The sequence below is a fragment of the Curcuma longa genome, chromosome 4, assembly GCF_044706935.1.
Source record: "Curcuma longa cultivar G26 ecotype Majalengka, Jawa Barat chromosome 4, ITB_CL_G26_1.1, whole genome shotgun sequence".
NCBI lineage: Eukaryota > Viridiplantae > Streptophyta > Magnoliopsida > Zingiberales > Zingiberaceae > Curcuma > Curcuma longa.
This window is the reverse complement of record NC_133864.1, coordinates 11415832-11437370: the sequence shown is the minus strand read 5'-3', so window position 1 is coordinate 11437370 and position 21539 is coordinate 11415832. Positions and strand designations below refer to the sequence as shown.

At 36.9% G+C, this 21539-nt stretch overlaps 3 protein-coding genes and 1 pseudogene across 3 annotated transcripts; 2 read left to right on the top strand and 2 right to left on the bottom strand.

The window, feature by feature from the left end:
* The first annotated feature begins 2725 nt into the window (after positions 1-2725).
* On the top strand, positions 2726-6249 carry LOC141826110 (auxin-responsive protein IAA17-like). Its single transcript, XM_074713361.1, has 5 exons — positions 2726-3331; positions 3828-4057; positions 4856-5000; positions 5299-5360; positions 5920-6249. Exons 1-5 carry the CDS (start codon positions 2862-2864, stop codon positions 5955-5957), a joined length of 945 nt encoding a protein of 314 aa, XP_074569462.1. The 5' UTR covers positions 2726-2861; the 3' UTR covers positions 5958-6249.
* A 1180-nt stretch (positions 6250-7429) lies between these two features.
* Positions 7430-8129, top strand: LOC141827076 (uncharacterized; annotated as a pseudogene).
* A 1084-nt stretch (positions 8130-9213) lies between these two features.
* Positions 9214-15467, bottom strand: LOC141827956 (putative lactoylglutathione lyase, chloroplastic). Its single transcript, XM_074715304.1, has 9 exons — positions 15265-15467; positions 12780-12981; positions 12551-12675; positions 11602-11666; positions 10642-10854; positions 10490-10537; positions 9925-10032; positions 9663-9803; positions 9214-9481 (listed from the first exon to the last, which is right to left on the bottom strand). The coding sequence occupies exons 1-9, from the start codon at positions 15383-15385 to the stop codon at positions 9440-9442; spliced, it is 1065 nt and encodes a 354-aa protein (XP_074571405.1). The 5' UTR covers positions 15386-15467; the 3' UTR covers positions 9214-9439.
* A 743-nt stretch (positions 15468-16210) lies between these two features.
* LOC141827464 (E3 ubiquitin-protein ligase SINAT5-like) lies at positions 16211-21090 on the bottom strand. Its single transcript, XM_074714715.1, has 3 exons — positions 20723-21090; positions 16945-17331; positions 16211-16717 (listed from the first exon to the last, which is right to left on the bottom strand). The coding sequence occupies exons 1-3, from the start codon at positions 20936-20938 to the stop codon at positions 16343-16345; spliced, it is 978 nt and encodes a 325-aa protein (XP_074570816.1). The 5' UTR covers positions 20939-21090; the 3' UTR covers positions 16211-16342.
* Between the last annotated feature and the right edge of the window lie 449 nt (positions 21091-21539).

Here is a 21539-nt window from a genome sequence, read left to right as displayed (position 1 = left end):
AATATGGAAGCTTGAGAAAGAAAGACAGCGGTTCAGTAGAGCACAAATGTCTTGCACAGAAAAAAACTGGGAACATGACATGCTTCCTCTACCTTCTCCATTATAGGAGGTATCCGTTCCTAGTTTATCAGCAAGTAGAAGTTGATGCCACCGCAGATGACACTACTTAAAGAGGAGATTATTGGTCCACCCTCTTCTCATCAGCCAAGCAAATATCTGTTCATGGGCCCCCAGAGGGAACCCATTCGTACAGTGGTATTTGTTCAAGACCTGTGAGAAACAGGAAGGTGAGGGTGACATCTAATCACTCTGTTCCATAAACCACCTACATTGGTCCCCTTCCACCTACAATTCTGTATCAAGTAGCTCAAATCTTTCACTGGATTCCACCGCACTCCATTAGCAATACCATCTCAATAATTGAATCATAAACTGAGAATGGAAAGGAATCCTTTATACTTGCTCTTTCATTCTGGTGCTTAAAACTAGGTTGCACCAACTAATGATTCTTTTATGAGGAAATAGTGCTGATGCATGCATCTGGAAAATGGAAAGTAACACTGCAACAAATGATGCCTATTGAGAGTTAAATGACTCGTTTAGTTTGCAGAATGAATTGCACAAAATATTCTGTACGTAGCATGTTTTCTTATAGTTATTATCGCAGCATCACTCATATTATTTTATCCTATTATGAAGGTTCATGTTATTTCAGTTTTATTTTATTCTCTTTTTTTTTTCATGATTTTGATATTGTCAAACTGTCTCTGACTTTATAAACTTGCATTGTCTTCATGATGGTAAATACTGTCTAAATATACCTTTTTGTAGATAAAATGACAAAAGAAGATTGGGCCCAATGAATGGACACGGGTAGGCCCACAAGGAGCGGCTGAGTAGCATCAAAGGGGAAGAAAAGGAAAGGTGCATGTGTTTTGTTTCTTCAGCGACAATAGTTTAAAAAATAATATTAAAAAAAGATGTTTAATCTACTAGAAAAAGCTTCTTCTTATTCTGGGAAAAAACAAAAAAAAAAGCGCACTTTGTTTGGAGTTTATCCATAAACACTAGTGCGTGAATCATGTTTTTGATATTGTTATGTAATTAAATTCATTTTTGAAGAAGATGCTTTATTTTATTTAAAAAGGAAAAAAAATCATCATTAAAATAAAATAAATAGAGCACAATGGGCTATTGATTTTTAATTCATCAATATGCAACTACTTTTTGCAGGGAATCTCCAGGATTTGCCGTTTGGCTGGCCTGTCAATATTGTTCAACTAGGTACAAGATATTTTCAATAGAATGCATTTTAGGATGATAATTAAAGTGCTGCATACATGGTCGCACAGTAGAAAAATTGCATAATGATATTTTAGATTTTTGGATAAAGTTAAGGCCTAGGAGATTTAGAAGATTCAGATGGGGATGCTCCTTGTCAACTGTAGATAACAAGTTGTTTAAATGCAAACATCTCTTGTCTGCTCGTAAATAATAAGTTTTGGATGGAAGCAACTAAAGAGTCTTGCATTATAGGAAAGGCAAGGCATCAAGGTCTTTCTCCCAAAATTGCGAAAGATTTCTTCTATTCACTCCTCCTTTCAATCAATGTGCTACACACACACCTTCTATGCACACAAACACGTCTAAGCATTTAGCATAACCTTTTGGATAAGACATCATTACTTAATTATAAATCACTCAATAACTTGGGATTTTGAAGATCTAACAATAGGCTTATTCTTTTTCGATTAGAAATTTCCTACATTCATGTGCATGGAATGGATAACTCATCAACCACCCAATATTTCTATGACATCAAGTTATTTGCTTGAATACCGTAGAGAATGCATCCACCCTTGCTATAGCCTTGGGATATGCTTTATAGTAAAGTCTCGAAATGGCTTCTTCAAACTCTCTACTACTACTATCTCTCCTAAATGGACCGCAATAGAAGCATAATTATTAGCCTAGTGTAGTTGTAAAATATATATTAAAAAAAAATAAGATTTGAATTTCAAATGGATGAATTTTTTATAAGTTAGTTTTTTTTATTAATCTAGATATTTAATTTTTCAAATCAACTAATCTTGGAGTTGATTGATTTGGTCCTATGAAAATTTTTTATCTACTACTAAGATAAATTTAGAAAAATCTAACGTCACAAATAGTTTGAGTATCATGAATATATGAGGTATCCTGTGGGGGAATCGAATCCTAATTGTATAGGAATCTATCTTATCTCTTACCATTGTACTAGGTCTCGGGGACTAGAAGTTAGTTTTATTATATTTATTTTTTATGATCCAAGTATATAGGTTTTACAATTTGACTAATTGGTGATCAATTCATTTTCACTTATTAATAGAATAAATTTGAAAAGCAATAATGTTCACTAGTAGTTCGAGCATTGCACACATCTGAAAATGCATTATATGATAATCAAATCTTCGCTGCTTGAGTTACCTACCTTTTGAATGTGCATTTGTCTTAATTTTATCTAATAAATAAATCAGAGAAAAGGACCGGGATAGGACAAATTTGAGACAGTAAGATTACTATTTTAGTGCATTATCCCATTTAAGCTTTAGGGTATTTAGGGTATTGTATGCGTTTCAACAAAATATAAATAGTGGTAATTAGTGTATTTAACACTAAAGCAAATAATTAAATATATAAAGCTTCTCTCTCTCATCCTTTTTATTTGCGTCTCCCCTTGGAATATTCCTCGTTCTTCACTCTCACAGACACAGACACTATCACACTGCCTCCTCTTCTCTCCTCTTCTCGTCTGCTCTCTTCTCTTCTCTTCTCTCAAGCTCGCCGCTTTTAATGGTAACTGGCTCTTTCTGCAGAGGTTGATGTCACCGCCTCTCGAGCATGACTACATAGGCCTATCCGAGCTCCACTCCCCGGCCGCCGTCGCCGTGGGCGCAGCCAAGGATGGGGCCCTCAACCTGAAGGAGACGGAGCTAAGGCTCGGCCTCCCGGGGTCCGAGTCGCCTGACCGGAATGACTTGGTGGGCGGCCTCAGCTTGGGCCTCCTCCCCAAGCCCTTGGTATCCGGCGCAAAGCGAGGGTTCTCCGACGCCATCGACGGGGCCGGGAAGTGGGGACTTGCTGCCGTTGGAGGTAGATCTGATGTGGATGCCGGTAAAGGTAGCGCCTTGTTCTCCCCCAAAGGGGAGAACTGCGACGGGCAGCTGCCTGCCCTCGGGAATGCGGGAAAATGCAAGGACGCGGTGGTGAAGGCGACCGAGCATGAGAGGAAGGCCGCCGGACAGGTAGGGATTGCGAATGGGAATGAGCGTGGCGTCGCGCCTGCTGCAAAGTAAGTGTCTCGGATTTTCTTTAGCGCTCTTTGATCGAGGAAATGTGTTTTTGCGATCTTTGTCTCATCTTTTCTGTCCTTTTTGATGGGTCGTTTTCTTGCCTAGAGTGTTCATTTCTTCTATGAAGATGCTCTGTTTTTGGGGTTTCATCCAGAAAAAAAATACACATGTTCTCTGTTAAACATATACTGCATTTAATTGATTGGCCAAAGAATATCTGAAAGTACTGATAAACTTAGTTATTCATAGTTCTTCAGCATAGATTTTCTTTCTGATATTTGCTTGCTATTTTTCCTTCTCATGCAGATAAGATCCATCTACTCGACCACAAATAGTTGAGATTAAGATGGTTTATTGTTGTTGTTACTGTCAAACTCGGAAAGATCGCCGTATTTGTTGCTTTTTTTTTTTCCGTGTTCAATTTCAAAATGATTTTCACTTAGTTTTCTATCAATTTTGCTGACATGCAAAAAATGATGAGCATAACCGTTACAGGGCGCAAGTAGTAGGTTGGCCACCAATTCGTAGTTATCGTAAGAACAGTATGGCTACAAATCCACCAAAGAACGAAGAAGATGCTGATGGAAAGCAAGGATCAGGGTGTCTTTATGTTAAAGTCAGCATGGATGGAGCACCATACCTTAGGAAAGTTGATCTGAAGATGTACAAAAATTATAAGGAGTTCTCATTGGCACTGGAGAAAATGTTTAGTGGCTTCACCATTGGTGAGCTCTGTTTTTTCTCCAATATTTCCATATTAACTCACAAAATATTATTGCTTGCATTACCTGTTCATTATAATTTCTTACCTTTTTATAGGCTCCATTTCTTGATGAACATAAGGTTTCTTTTGTGCTGTTTGATTTCTTTTTTCTTTTCAGTTTTGTAGATATAATATCTTGTTTTGGTTACTCTTCCATGTTGTCATAACTTGAAAGGAACAATATCTATCTTTATTAAAAGATTAGATTTTTTTTTAACATCTTTCTTTTTCTTCATTTTACTTTATAAACCATAGATGAATTTAAATTGTCAATGACAAGTTTGTAATTTTCTTCATATATATATATATATATAATATTATTATCAAATGAGGAAGGAAGAAGCCAACATTAACAACCCCCATGGGGTATCTAGTTTCTCCCTTCCTGGATCAGTCTAGCACTCTTGCCTGTAAGTATGCATTTGATTCCAACAACCCTTGCAATATTTGATAGATTGCAACTGTCTCTTCTGGAGCTTCCCTAAGAAATCTTAGGTCTCACCGATCTGAATCCCTTGGGGGCATTTCTGTCAGCTCCAGCTTATTCCATTGTGTTGGTTTTCTTATTTGAAAGAGTTCAAACACAATTCCAGACCAAACTATCTTGTACTTGTGGAAAACCATATAATGTATGGGATTCTTGTTGTTTAAGAAGAATCTTTTGTCCTTTTTGTTTTTCTTGAATAGAAAATCTTTACATACTGAGATTTCTTGGTTTCCGAAGGAGTTTACTTGTTCTGTGTAATTTGTGTTACTGTAGGCCAGTGTGATTCTCATGGAATACCAGGCTTTTGCGATGGATTAGCTGACAGCAAGTTGACTGATCTTCTGAGTGGATCGGAATATGTGCTCACTTATGAGGACAAAGATGGTGATTGGATGCTTGTCGGGGATGTGCCATGGAAGTAAGTACATAATTTCTTAATGCAATTTTATTAACTATTATTTATTCGTCGAATAGCAAAGATTATAACAATGCCACTGACTTGTTACGCGTAATCATTTTTCATTTGTCTGTATATTTTGGTGTTGACCACCAGAAATCTTGTGACTTCGATCCTTTGAACTATTGGGCAGCTGATTTAATGTCTTATTATTTTCCTAAGCTTGTTTTAGGTTGTTCTTTTTTCCTTCTTGCTTTTTCTGTTCCAGATTTTATGTCTCGCCGTAGCTTAAAATTTGACATTTAATTTCAAATTTCAGGATGTTCACAGACTCTTGCAGGAGGCTGAGGATAATGAAGGGTTCAGATGCAATAGGACTTGGTGAGTACAAATAAACATGAAGCTAACCTTAAGAGCCATTAAGCTTTCATGCACCATTAAAATTTATTCCTGTATATGAAGATTGCGGCATGACCAAACAATATACAACATAGTAGGCCTCCTTTATGCAAACAATAAACATGATTTATATATCATTGCATGTATGTATTTGTACTACTCTTTAAGTTTCACCACATACTTGGAAGCTTTTTCTCTTTCCTCTTTCAAAGGAACATACATTTTCTGCTTGATCCAGGATCCACTATTATTATCTGATCCATATATCTTGAACCGTTTAGACTCATGCCATACTCTATTATATATTCATTAGCCTTACTCTTCTTCACCTCCTAATACACTGCTAAACACATTCTCTGCTCTACCGACTGTGGTATAAAAATAATTATTGGCGCTGATGTTCCAGCAACTCAAAAGTCCTTGAACTTCAGCTTAATAATACATAGCATCATACTCTTTGCATTTCCCTACTGGCTTTGCTGTTATGACAAAAATGAAAGTGTGTGTTTTGTACTAACCAACCATGAAATATTTCTTGCAGCTCCAAGGACCATGGAGAAATGCAAGAACCATAACTAGGTTCCGATGTTGGATCCTTAACGAAAGCAAATGCGACCAGATCATGTTCAGCAAAGCTCTCCTTGATACTGAAAGGTTTAACAAGGTTCTTGGCAAATCATTACATACCTATTAAACTAGTTGGTTTGCTGCTTCTTTACATGTACTAAGACTGTTAGATGAGATTCTCTAGGGACCTAAGCTTTCTATGATGTGAATTCAGTGTTTGTAAGAGTCACAACTATTGTGTCTTTGTGTGTAAACACTTGGCTTGCTGTTTGGAACTGCTATAATCATATTTCTTGTTTGAAAATGTTGCTTACGAAGTCTTTGTTGCTGATCTGAATCATGGCTAACCATCTCCATTCTGGCTAAAAAAGATAAATACTTCATGTTACATTTCATAGAGATTCACAAGCAGCTCTCCTCTGGTCCTGTAAAAGTTATTACACTTCATAACCATTCTCATAGCTTTGACTTGCTCCCTAAATGAGTATGTGTGTATTAAATGATGCAGATATATCTGTCTCTCAGAAATGTTTTTCAGGTGGGTTTCTCAAAGTTCATAATTTCATACGAAAAGTTCCTTGCATTCATGTCATTTTTTCACTCTTCTCAGTATCAGACATGCATGGTGAACTCTGCAGCTTTTTGGAGAAGTTGTGTTGGGTTGGAACCTGCATCCATTACCTTTCTTTTAAAGAACCATGATAGATACTGTGACTGTAGTTTACAGGCTATTGGTGGCTGGTTCATTCTCGTTCGTAACTCGGAATCAAGCTTCCTTCTAACAAATGATGGTGCTACTCTCCACTTCCTTTACTCATGATGTCTCTTGTTGGTGGCCTTTAAAGTACTGTAATTTACGCAACTCCACTAGAAAATTTGCAACTTGGTATTCCTCTCACAAACATTTAATATTCTACAAGGTTCTTAAACTTTGATGCTTCCTACCACATTTATGCTTATATGAGGCTTACTGTTTGTATACTATTTCCTTTTTCCAAAGCAAATCAAGAAAATTCCATATGTTGGCAGGCTGGATGCTCTCAAAGAACATTACTTCTGGTATATTATCAATCATGCTGGCACATCATGGCAACTACTTTTTTCCTTTACATGCTTCAGATATATTTATGCTGATTCTTCCTCGAACATCACTTGTCGGATGATTTAAAATCTCACAAATGTTTTTAACTGCGTCTTCTAAAACAAGCTGCAGATACAGGTGCACACCATGGAGACCCACAATAATGCTCTTACTTTATTCCTTGTGATCAATATTCATGATCATATTGATTGATTCATCCTGAACAAGCCTGCAAGCTTCAACTTCCATACACAGCCACAAACAAATTGATCTGGAGTTGTCTTCCATTTTATTTATGTTATTTTTTGCATCTTGAGATTATGCTGATTCTTGATGCAACCTACTGTTGCTGCTGTTGCCATCTTCCATGTAATTTTGTCCTAGGACTATTTTCCGATATTGAAAAGCTAAAATCTGCAGGCTCAGTGTTTTCTTCAGATCAACTAAACAGATGAGCACGGTTCATCCATTCACTACTTCTTGCTGTTACTTTTTTCCATGTAACTTTGTTATGTTGTACCTTCAAAACTATGCTGTTTTCCTTCAACTCCACTTTTGTCACTTCAGGTAAGCATCTGCTAGCCTCAGTCATTTCTTTTCCTTTATCTGAAGCTTCTAAAGGAAAGCTGCAGATCAGCCAAAGGCCATTGGTGCTCTCAAATGCATCAGACAAGAAAAAAGAGTAAAGAAGAAGAAGAAGAAGATCCATCATCAACCATGACTGATGGTGATAAGTAAAATTGGGTGCCAATTGATGGAAGAAACCTTATGAACTGTGGATGTTGATAAGTAGGAAAGTGATGTGGAGCAGTGACATGGTGCAATGAATGATTGGCAGTGGGTGAGGGAACACCCTTCCTTTAGTTAAAAATAGTGCAGTGGAAAAGCACTCAGAGATAGACGAACTAAGACGGAAGGCCGTTTACGTTCAGATTAGTCAGTCAAGGCATAGTCCAGACAGACATAAGGTGACTGATTGAATGCCACTGCCAACATCTTTGTCTCTGAAAATAAAATTTAGCTGACCACTTGAGTAGAATTTCATTTGCTCAAACATGATGAACTTGACTTGATTGCTAGCTAGTTATATGGACTTTTGAGGTTCCTGAAACATTCAAGCATTGTATTCAATTGATTGGCATGTTATCAGCTAGCCATGATTCCAAATCTTATACAGTATGACAGATCACGACCACCAAAAGAAGGAAAATGACAAAAGAAACACAATGGCCTACCTGGAAAATTAGAAGAGTATTATTATTTTTTTGCAACTAGTTAATAAATAATGATTTAGCTTACACAAGAAACAAAGGAGCAGTAATGTTTCCTGTTTAATTAATAAAATAGATTCTTTCCTTCCATCTTTTTTCTCAATGCCAAAACTTGGAAGGATTATCTTTCTTCTTCCAACCAAACCAAACCAAGCCTTGAGAACTTGTTACAACTCTGCGACGACCTATTTCTTTCCTCGGACAAAACTAATACGAATGAGTCTTCGTCATGTTTATCTGAAGGTCCCTTTGCTCATTGAATCTTCCATTGCCGGAAGGGAGATGATTCGTTTTGAAGTCCCCCCACTCCATCGTCTCCTGCTCGTCCTCTTCGTTTGATCGTCGTCGTCGCTAAGAAACAAGGTGAAAGAAGGCTGGTCACGCAGGAGATTTCCACGTGAGGGACTTCGATGTGAAATCCCTCACATCGAAAAATTCAAATTAAATAGTTTGTAGAATTAATTTTAATAGAAAGTTAGAATAACCGCATTTCACACATCAATTAAAAAAAAGAATATTAATAGAAAAATAAAATAATCAAAAGAATTCAAAATAAATAATTTAAAATATTATAAATTAATTAATATCGAATCACATCATTAATATTATTAAATAAAAATTAAAATTAAAAAATCTAAATACTTTTTTTAATGAACCAACGCTCGAATGAAACGGACCCGAAGTCCGGTCTACAATAAACAACCCAATAAAGAAAGGATAAAATGATCTTTAAAAAAGAAGAAAAAAAAACTACTAAAAATTTGAATGCTCAAACAACAAATTATATACAAGTTACAACTATTCAAACTCCTGATGATTTATAAGAATTATATATGTATATTTTTTTTACTCAATTATTTTTTGATCGAAATCGAAACATGATCGAGTGTCAAAAATGTAAATGACAAGGAAATAATGACAATAAGTCTGGATTTGTATTGCTTTTAAAGACAATCTAGAATCTCAAATCTACACCGCAGAGTGAACTAGATGTTTTGCTTGTTTCCATGGTAGGTAGACAAAACCACTATGTACATGATGAAATCGATCGACGAAGAAGGCGTTTTACATGATTTGCGAGGTGAAAGGTTACCTCACTCAAGGATAATCATGCACCTTGTGACGTACACAATGCTCGGTGATTACTCCAGTTCTTTGGCAAAGTCTATATTGTCAACGAAGACCTGTAAATAATCTCAGTCAGAAAAACAAAATAGCAAAGTTGTAGTAGATACTCATGTTGATTAAGAAGAAACAGTAAGGAGTTGAAACATTCTCTGTATTTGGGCTGTAGCTCTCAATCATGATAACAAAACCAAGAATGTTGAAATGAAATAAATCAAGATGTTGAGCGCAGATACATACATTTTTCCATCCATCTGGATCCAAACAGACAGTAATCTTGGTATTGATACCAGGCAAAGGACCTGGCTCGCGGGTGATCCTTCCTCCATGTAGTTTTATAGCATCAGCTGTTTTATAGACATCATCTGTGCCAATTGCAATCTTTAAAATAAAACAAAAATGTCAGATCCATTGTAAATGCAACTCAGTTAGAGAATAACAAATATACAAGAGAAAAATAAAGCAACATACATCACCCAAAAAAATACCGTTGCTAAGGTACCTGTGCATAGGCATTCCCTTTCTCATATTCCTTAACCCCATAGTTGTAGGTTAGTTCGAGCACAGCATTCTTGTCTTCAGGGCCATATCCCATCATTGCTATGGTGTACTGAAAAAAAGAACATGTAGATGGGTAACAATATGCCCAAGTTTGTAATCTTGAATTTGTTTTACAGAAAATAACACCGGCATAGTTATTAGAAGTGGTTAAGCTTTCTGGATAGAGCAATTTTGATAAAAAGTTGCAAGGTATTACGCATGATCTCTAACAAGGCTGCTCTCAACACATGGACATGTAAATTGCAGACTAGACCATACAACACAACATCATACTGCAGATTCATAAAGGCAAGCCAATGGCCAAAGCTTACACTCACGGTCCCGTAAACATGAAATAAGAAAGGAAACAAGAAGTTCCAAGGCCTTGGTTGGCATCCACCAAGTTTAGGATGGACATTTACTTAACTTTGAGTTAAACTAAATACATCAAAGAAAACCAGAGAAAATAAAACCAGGAGAATATTATCAGACAATTTTCAATAGATATAAAGGGGCAATATGATTACTTTGTACTCAGGATTATCTCGTTTGCGGAGAAGCTCCATTCCAAATGCCTGAAGAAAACAAACAAAGAAATGAATGAACAGCATCCACAAAGGCACACAAAAAGGTAAAATGATGTAGAAATGGCCTCAAAATTTACAGAGAAAAACAAAACCTTCTCATAGAACTCTATTGAACGATCAAGATCTCCAACACGAAGCATTACTTGACACAGGGGCTCAGGTGTTGGGCCCCTTTCAATTAGCTCAAATTTATAACCGTCAGGATCTTCAATAAAGGCAATGACACTTTTGCCACCTTTTACAGGACCAGGTTCCCTGGTGACTTTTCCTCCTTTGGCTTTTATAAGATCCACTGTCTTAGCTACCTATCACCAGAAGAGAAGTAATATTCCTTGAAGAAACATATCTGACAAAAAATGATAAAATTCAGAAAGAAAACAATGCATCCCACCTAGATCACAGGACATTAAAAAATTAGAGAGTTGAAGAGGCAACATACTGATTCAGAGAGGGGTCAGCACTATGTTATGTTGTTAAGTGTGTACTACCTACAGCACTAGTGGTTCTAGAATAGAGTAAGACATCAAACATTTGAAATCTAAGTCAGTAAAATCAGGCAACTTAAAGAAATGAATTCACCAAGAAAATGAATGGAAGAGAAAACTCAGCTACTTATTATGTCAAATTCAGGGTGGATGTGGAAATTTATGGATGCTATTGAGCAAAACTGTAGTACCTAATGTTATGTGGGCTGTGAAATGATCTTAGGTAACTGTTGCAACAAATTAAACAGTTCATCGACAAGAAAACAACAAATCATGAGGTGTGTATTCTGAGTTCTGAGGCTATAATTTAATCATCTACAGGAATGAAGAGAATGACCCCAACTCTCAAAGCATTACTAACAGGCCATGAAGAATGCTTAGAATTCAGATGCTAAGAACATTGTTATGGTTCTAGAAGTTTCATTATTTCTTCAGGGAAAAAAAGCTCAAACACAAAGCATGCCTGACCATACAGACGTATATGCAGTACGCCCTCTCACTAAACAAAACAAGCATACACCAAACAAGTTGAGCCATCATGCTTTATGATGTGAAAAATGAACTTACATCTTCAACAGCAATACCAAAGTGCCCAAAAGCAGTACCAATATCATACTTGTCAACTCCATAATCTGCCAAATTATGTTGAAGGAAATTAAGACTAAAATACTCAGATGGACATTTTGGCATTATATAACAGGCAAAAGAAATGTTCAAAATATCATTCAATGCTAGAATTTTGATAACAACAGTATAATTTTGTCACAGTATTGTACAATCACATGGCAGGCTTAGGCATGCATCAAAGTCTTCGAGATGAATTCATATGATTTTTTACTCCTTTAACCCCTTCCACTTAGATTATTTATTTGACTATACTAAAAGAAAATCAATTGAATAAAAATTTTATGGTACTATACAATGCCAACACTGAATAGCTTTGACAAGCATACCAAGATGAATTGAGATAAACTTTATTCCTTTAATCCCCTTCCACTTACCTTTTTTTCTCTTTTAAAATTAAGTAACAATTCGAACATTCAGTTAAATTAAAATTTTCTTGTGGCATACCGTGTCAACACTAGGCATGCTTATCACGCATTGGAGTTTGGTGACATGAACTCAAATGAGTTTTAATCTTTTAATCCCATCAACTTAAACTTGTTTGTTTACTTCTAAAAATAAGATTATATCAATGAGATATTTAATTAAATTAAAATTTCAGAGAAACATGCTATAAAAATATAACAAGCATCTCGATTAATCATAAGTTCAATTCATTTGGATTCATCTTGACATGCTGACACATTGAGCATCAGCATGGTATAGTACTCCTCAATATGGCAGCAAGAAAGATTAACCAAGCTGACATTAATGAGTTTCAACAAGTTATTAGAAAAAGTCGGAAAAGAGTATAAAAAATTAAAAATTAGTGGATAAGCCCGTGCCATGTAATTGTGCAAAATCATTTAAATGAAGTTAGTGATATAAAGAAGAAATAACCCTTGAAACTTACTGTAAGTGAGCTCAACAACAAAGTGTGAATCTTCAGGACCATATCCTAAAAAGGCATTGGTGTACTTTTCCTCAGGAATGTCACGCTTCCGCAGCAACTTCATTCCCAAGCATTCTGTGTAGAATCTGCATGAAATATGTCAATAACTCAAAACCAAAGAAAAAAATACATGTCTAAAACAGACCATAAAAATATAGGTTAAACAACAAAAATTATAATGGTATAATACTTTATTGTCCTTTCCAAATCGCCAACACGGTAAACAACATGAAGCATTCTCCTGTTATCCTTTTTCACCCACTCTAAAGCCTCTTCTTTACCAATAGTGGTGATTGGTTGTGCCATGTTACCAGGAGAAGAGGCCTTTATACAAGTTTCTCTCTTTATCAATCTAGAAGTTCGGATTCCAGATAAACAATGCTGATGTATAGCTGAATAAAACAGAAAAAACAGATGAAAAGGAGACCAAGATTAGCAACTGGGGAAAATATTAATAAAAATAACACTATAGGCATAGACATGAGTAGCAAATAAGAGAGAAGAAAACCATTTCTAGAGTAATTGATACACAACATCTAGAGATAATGTTTATTCTTTACACACATTACACATACACACTACAAACAGCAAAGGCTCAATTTTGACACAAAAATGAAGTAATTTACCAAGAAATAATTGCAGTACATCAACTACAATATTAAACAAATTCCAATAAACTACAAAACCAGTAACTTCAGAAAGATCATTGATATGATTATGGTGAAGAATTGGTCTTGGCAAGCAAACAGAAACCCATCCATAAAGGAATCGATCTCAAAAATTATTAGACAAAGAGATAGAAGAACAAGTCTAAATTCATGACCGAGTTTCAATTGTGCAAGTGAATAGTTTGGATCTAGTTTGGACCAAGTTTGTGATTGAATAAATAAATAGTCAGGACCAAGTTTGCAATTACTCTATAAAAAAATTTGATGGAATTTGCACGAGGAATAATATAAGTTATTTTTCCTCTCTTTTCTTCCTCAGTTCCTATCTCTCTCTTCCTCGTCTCTCTATCCATCCTTATTTCACTATCTCCTATTATTGTGCTGCTAGTTCCTGATCATGGGTTTGTAACAATTTATCTGTGTCAGCCATGGGTGACAATTTTCAACAATACATGTTGCAGATTTTCTAAACAGATGGTGGAAGGTCTGGTCTTGGCAAATGATGGATTGAATGTGCTCAAGCACAAGTGAAATGCAAAAAAATTGTCTGCCCAGAATGCAGCACTGACTAAAAAACTGAAAGTCATCCAAGCACTACAAGAAAAATGGTATGTAGCAACATTAATTTTATGTAATTGTAGCATTTGTAGAATATTTTCCTTGTAGCTTTATCCTACATCATCACCTTCTTCCTTTTATTAAAAAATAATAATTACAATAATGTTGCTCTCTGTACCAATCATTTTCTCTTTTTTGGAAAAAAAACTGCTTCTTCCCCCCATCTTCATTATGTTATTTCTGGAAAAAAAAACAGTGTTGCTCAATCCTTTCCACCATTATTCTCTTTCAAAAAAAATGTTACTCTTATTACTTCATTTTTTTAAAAAATCTTTGAATCTCTGCTGCCTTAAAACACACACACACACACTTCCTCCACTTCTTCAATCATCCAAAAAAATTCTCATCGCTCCATCTTATCGGAAAAAACATCACCATCTACTTTCTCCAGACAAAGGAACTCATTCTACCACAAATCAAAAAATGTGAAAAACACATTTCAACCCATTCTTTACACCCTCTTTACAAAAAAAAAAAAGAAAAGCAAAAGAAAACAAATACTTAATCCTTTCCCCTAAATCATTCTTCCTACTCTCATTTGTATAAAATGAAAAGAAAAAAAAATCCCTAAGCTAACCTCTTTACTTAAACTACTCTTGGGAAAAAAAGGAAAAGAATAGAAAAAATCATCACCAAGAAATGACACTCCAACAACAGGACTGCAACCAAACAAAGGCTCATGAAAGACAAAGTCAGTGCGAGACAAGCAGTCCAACAGTGTGCTTGAAGATAATCACAGTTCTGGTGGGGTGGAAAAACATATGATCCTGGAGAATAATTGGTCTCAAGAAAACAAACAAAGATTTGGGCACTAGGAGCCTATCTCAAATAGATCTAGGAAAGGCAATAGAAGAACAAGTACAGGACTATGTTTTTCCTAGGAAAGATAATCTCCACGTTGCCTCATCTCTCCATCTCTATCTACCCCTACTAATTACTTCATGCTCTTGATTCATCTGTTTTTTTCCCCTCCTCTGTTTTTACTTTCTCTGCCATCACCCATGGTTCCTGATCCCGGGTTCGTAACAATCTCCACTTGGAATAATCTTAACCAATTAAAATAGTCCATTTACCATAAATAAAAGCCAATACCAGTCAAGTGGTCACTACCAAGCAATATCCATAGCAACATACTTCACCAAAGCGAACTTTCGAACCGAAGAATGTGGTTGACTAAAAAAAACTGAGCATAATAAAAATGTTGAAACCTGAAGAAAAAAAAAACTGGATTCATTGTGGGAGCGGATCTTTTACCAAACAATCTAAAATAACAAAAAAGAACTTCTATTCCTAAAAGAACAACACCATCACGAATCCAGCAATAAGGTATCGAAGAACCGTGACATCTAAGACATAGGGTTCGCAGAAAACACAGATTGAAGAGCTCACCGAAGCCGAGGCCGAGTAAAGGACACGGCGGTCGAGGCGAGGCGGAGCAGAGACCCAGATGAAGTTTACGGGAAAAAGCAACTGAGGAGGACGAGGCGACCACGGGGACGATCCGCGCCATCGACCTTCGGAGCAAATCCTCTCTGAGGCTTCGCCTTCGCAATCAAATCCCCTTCGGTCTCTCCTATCCGTGTTCTCCTCTGTCACGTGACCGCCTCGTGCCTAGAGCTCCGTCTTATACCCGGCTTCTGTCCGCACATCGACCGTCCATTCTCCATCTCGCAGCTGGATGACCGTCAATACTTTTTCTTTGTTTTCCTCTTTCTTTCTTGATTAATATACATATGTATTTATAAAAGATCTTATATCGTCTAAATGAAATATCTTCTCTTTAAACTGTATAAATACCTTACGGCAATCATAAATTATTAGAAAATTATTATCATTAACTTTAAAATATTTCATAAATGTATTAATCATGAATTTAAAATAATTAAATATATAACATTTTTATGTGAATCCATTCATTTGTGCATGAAGATAAAATTTTACTTTTGCCCCTCAAACATAATTAAATTGATTACAACGAAATAAAATTACTAAAGTAAGGATCAAATCTTGACGAAACCAAGATAAAACTCTCTTTTATCGTGACCAATAACTTCTCGATTTACCTCCCCATAGATAATCATGAAACTGATGGTGTGAGATAGTTAGAATGACAAATTCCATCTTTCACTAAATTAAGAAGAATAAAAACCGTAGATGAGTGAAGAAGATTCCTTGATGGGCTCAGACAAACTTAAATCTTGACGAAACCGAGATAAAACTCTCTTTTATCGTGACCAACTGTAACTTCTCGATTTACCTCCCCACAGATAATCATGAAACTGATTGTTGACAAATTCCATCTTTCACTGAAATGAAGAAGAATAAAAACAGCAGATGAGTGAAGAAGATTCCTTGGCTGGCTCAGACAAACTTAACTGAGCATAGAGTTCGTCTAAGAAGTGGAGACAGATCCAACCAATGTAACAGAACAAACAATTTGTACAATAGCTATCTATGGCCACAAGTTTCAGGTGCAGAGATGATAGGGTGGTGTCGTCGTCGACATTCCACCACCGGGGTTCTGCTGATCCTTCCATATGCGGCCGGTAACCCGGAGCTTCAACTCCTTCCGATCTCCCCCTGAGAAGAAAAGTGCCATGTTCCGCTGGATGATCAAACCATCGTGGCTATCGCGAACTTTTTGGTGGCTGTCGCGGATGCTACGAGGAATGCCTTCCCATATGAGCTTCCTGCCGTTCGAACCGACCTCAAGGCTGTATCTGAATTGCTTCGCTTCGTGTTCATTGCCCATGAAGCGGACAAACGCCATGTAAACTGGAGCAACGCCGAGCTGAAACGCCTCGAAGTGCAGGCAGAAGTACTGACCAAAACAGTGGAACACCTGCAGGGGAAATAGAAATTCTTTGGATGATGAAACATTAGCCTTCCAAAGAAACACATTCGCCTTGAAAGGAAAGAAAATCCCTTTTCTGTTTTGTTTCATTTCAGAATTGTATTATATTCAACAATGAAGTAAGAGCAACAAAAACAATGATATAGAAATCTAAGTAAATTTCTCTAGTCCACAAAAGGAAAGAATCAAGTGATGTTGAAATCAAAGATACTTACAGTCAACATCCAGGTAGCATTTTCGACCTCTCGAGCATTGGCCTTGACATATCTATGGTTGAATGTGCATCCGGTATGCATATCCACCTTGTGGTAATCCCTTAAGTGTGCAACAAGGAAAGGAATCTCCCCAACCACAGAACATTCAGAACCAGCATAAGGGCAGTTGTATGGTCTGAAGTTGCATACCGTTTCGTGTTTGAGTTTGCTGTAGTATCGGAAGACTTCTGGACATCCTGCAGAAAAATACTTGCAAGGAAGCACAAGTGATTCAGCCACCTTCTCTAAAGCTAAACACCTTATGTCCCCAAGTTCTTGTCTGCAAGTGGGGCATCGGTTATGGACCCTTGTCTTGCAGGTTGAACAAATAGTGTGTCCATTTTGACACTGCAAGGAGTCTAACAAATTAGAAGTACGCCAACTTTTGTAGGTGAAAATAACATTTAAAGTTTAGAAATTCTGTTTCACAAAATTAAAAAAGAAAGAACCTGAACCAACAAGCCATAAAGCGCAACAAATATGATCACATCTTATGTTGCATTATTCATAGGCATCACCAATGTACAACAGGCAAACTCTGTTTGACTTGTTATATCATTCACCTTTGAATGATGAGAAACAATTTATAGCTGGCGCATACCTACGATATATATTAGAAACAATGTCCACTGTCCATAAAATTTAGGGGCAACTATGCATTTTCTTTCATTGTAAATAACAACAAGATATGCCATATATTCATGAATGCTATGCTATATGTCATGCCCCATGTTTGCCCAACCGAAAAGTGTATATATACCAGTAAAAGCTAATCAATAAGGAGAGACGACAGCTATGAGTCATCTGAGTGTCAATTTTCAACTAGTTAAACTTTTCTGTTATTCAATCTTCACTCTGACCCTCTAACTTTACTATGTGCTGCCAATAACCAAGACAAAGTATTCTTCTCCTCTTTCTATCATATTATTTCTCCTCAATTTTCTTCTCACTAGATTCTATGTTAATTTCATCCATATTGCTTCCCTCTATGTCACAATACTCACATGGAGCAATCAACTGATTCTTGAGCGGTGCCTGCTTTAATATTTGATAACTTCCTTCTTGTTTTTTATGATTTTATGTTTCTATCATTATTAGTGTTGAATTGAGAAAATAATGAACTCAAGAACTAGATTAGTGAAAAGGACATTTTTAAAGAAAGATCAAAATAATTGCAGTGATTTTTAAAATTTTAAATCATTTACTTTATAATGATCTCATCTTCATATTAATTTTTACTATTTTGCAGATTGATGTGTTTTATTTACTTTTTAATGTGAACTAATAAAACTGAGTGATAGACAATGAAGAAGGATATCTTTGTAAAAAAAATGATCTTGATATTTTTAAAGTAGTTTTTCGCTTGAATTACAAGTTGTCAGCAATCACTACTTGTTTAGAGTTACAGCAGACAATCATCTCAACATTCAAGCTCAAGTAAGATCAAAAAGTACAAAACATCAGGATCCGTTTAGCACCAAAAGATTTTATTTTATGTACATAGAAAGAATGGCCATGAGAATAAACAGATATTTTCTGATCACTGTGATATACTAGCAAACCAAATTTAAGAAGCATGAATATGCATCTTTGAGTTCCATTAGTTCACACCTCTTAGTTCTTGACTAATTGAGCTGCAAAGGTAGACATTGGGGAATTATAATGACATAAAATTTACTTTTACTTATGATAACTGTTTTAGTTCCCACCCACGTTCTCTAGATATGTATCCTCTTCATCATTGACCACATACCAACTTAAATGTTTTTTCCTAGCAAAAATTTCTTCTGAGAGAAAATTTAGGTTCCTCCTCAAGAGCTTTAGGTCCTCTTCATCATTGACCATATACCAACTTAAATATTGTTTTCCTAGCAAAAGTTTTTTCATATAGAAATTGTTAGGTAGCACTTTCTAAGTTTATATATTGTTGACACCTTTAATATTTAGAAGATATTACAAATAGCCCCTACCTTTACATATTTAGAGATAATTATTCCCTATAACTCCCCCTTAAGGTGGTTCAAATACTTTAGAAAGCAACTTGTTACAATTTTATTTAATTTCATATGTTTGTGGAATAACACATGTAATGAGAGGTTATCCAAGTTGAGATGTCCGTACAATGACATACATGGAGAGAGGACTAATCCAGATTGAGGCTCGCAAAATTACACACAGAAGGAGATTAATCCAACTTGAGGTCCAAGAATGACACATGGCGAGAGAATTAATCCTGCTTGATACCTTTATGAATTGATGCATGTGAGGATACAAGGGCATCCTATGCAAACTTGAGATCCACTAAGTGACACACATGGAGGGGGAAGGGCACACCAAATTGAGATTCATGGAACAATGCTTGCATAGAGAGAAGAGTACGCTTGATTATGCCTGCTTAAGATCCATTGGATGGCATACATTAAGTGAGAAGAGAATGTTTACTTGAAATCTGTAAAATGACGCAAGCAGAGGAAGAAGGGCATGCCAACTTGAAATCCTCAAACTGATACACACGGAGAAAGCTCGCATGGAAGGGACTCATGTGGAGGACAAGCACTAGCACAAAGAACTCACACATAGGAAACTATTGGCTGAAGAGTTGTTGGATATATTTGGTGAGGCTTGAGATCAAAGAGAGGCCTAACGAATGGAAAGATAAAAAAGGTAAGCAAGTCAACCTGAGAAGAAAAGTAAGAAACCAGAGTTGGCAATGCAATAATTTACAAATGGAGGCAGAAACAGTCAGAGATGACAACCAAGGGTGCAAACACTGAAGGAGTCTTGTTGACATGGCAGTGGAAGAAATGACATTGATGTGGAGCTACGAGCAACACAAAGCAATGCTAGAAGGAATGACACAGTTAAGAATGAAGTTATGGGCACACAACCGGATACGCACTGTTGAGCATGAAGTTGTGACACAGAGTTAAGAATAAACAAATCATGTCAACTGCGAGATGTGTTTTAGCTCAAGATAATCATGGAACAGGAGAAGTCCACGAAAGCAAGTAGATTATTTCCCATTTGATGAAAATGATTACAAAGAGAGGGACCTGTGTAGCATGCATCTTACTATTTACAATTAGGGAAGGGCTTATCCGGCATGTATGCATATGTGAATCAGCCATTCAAAATAAGGGAAAGAAGAGAACATGGTCAACATGTTTTGAATCTCATTCCAGGCGTCATCTTTACATGCAGCCATAATGTTGCATGTTTCTGCTTTCTTAACTACTTCTCATCTAACATATCATATCAAACAGCAATTTGTTCCACCAAATAAGATACTCCATTTGAACCTACACGTTGGTGATTCAAATAAATCTCAATGGTTTGCAGTGGAGAAATACAGGTTATCTTCATCATAGATCAGATCAACAACTAGAGAACATATGAAGAAATTAAAAAAAAAATCACATTTTCTTCAAGTATGTCTCTCTCCATCTGTATAACTAGTCATCTATACTTGAAGACCAAATCCAAAAGCAAAGGCACGAAAAAGCAACATGAATCGGAAGTTCTGTTACAAATTTCTTACAAAGAAGGTATATTTTCATCCAGGTGAAGAATAGTTTTAGAAGCGACCAAAAATTCCTTACTTTTGGCTTCTAAAAATCGGAAATACAATGTCAATATTTCATCTTTAGCTCACCAAAACTTGCAATTCCAATGAAACTCTGAGCACCAGAAATCTAAGTCCTAAAAATCCAGAAAGGCGACGAAGAGGGAAAGAACAAACCTGATGGATCGGAGGGTACATCGAGTTAGTGCAGACGGGGCACTCGAGCAACTCGTGCACGCTGCTCGCCGGACTCATCGTCGTCGGCGGAACGACTCCGCCGCCGTCAACAGTCCCGATCCTGCCGCCTTGCGGCTTCGACAAGGGGACGGTGACCTCGTCGTCCACCGCTGTCCCATCCGACAGCGACATGCACGCGATGCTGTCGGCTTCCATGTCCTGGAGGGATCTAACAAGACGCCTTTCCCCTGCCTCGGCCGCCGAAACCGCCGGGAGAGCGTTTCCCCTCTTGCCCTTCTCCGGTTCCTTTGAGGCGGCGGCGTGCGATTTAGGCCGTCGAATTGGGAGGAGATGCGTCGGATGCCGTTGATATGGAAGGAAAGGAAAAACAAAAAAATAGGGAACCAAAAGGAGAGGGAGAAGCCACCAATTTCTACTTTAAGGCTCTGTTTACTTGGGAGGAAGGAAAGGAAAGATTTCCGTGGGGAAATATTTTTCCTTATTTATTTTTTGCTTCCATAATTTTCCTCCCTCCTGCAAAGTCAAATTTCTTCGCGACTCACTTCACCTGACTCAGACGATGGCCCCACTCACTGTCGATGGCCCTGAGCAAGGTCACCGTACGATCGCAACCTCGTGGCGGCCCCACGAAATCGCTGGCGTAGCGGCCCCACAAGATCACCGGCGTGCTAGTGTGGCCACAACCTCGCTCGCACTGCCGTAACCTCACGACGATCAACCCGAAAGATCCACAACTCTCTCTCTCTCTTTTTTTTTTTTTTTTTTTTCACTCTCTCTTTCCCTTCTCTTCTTTTTC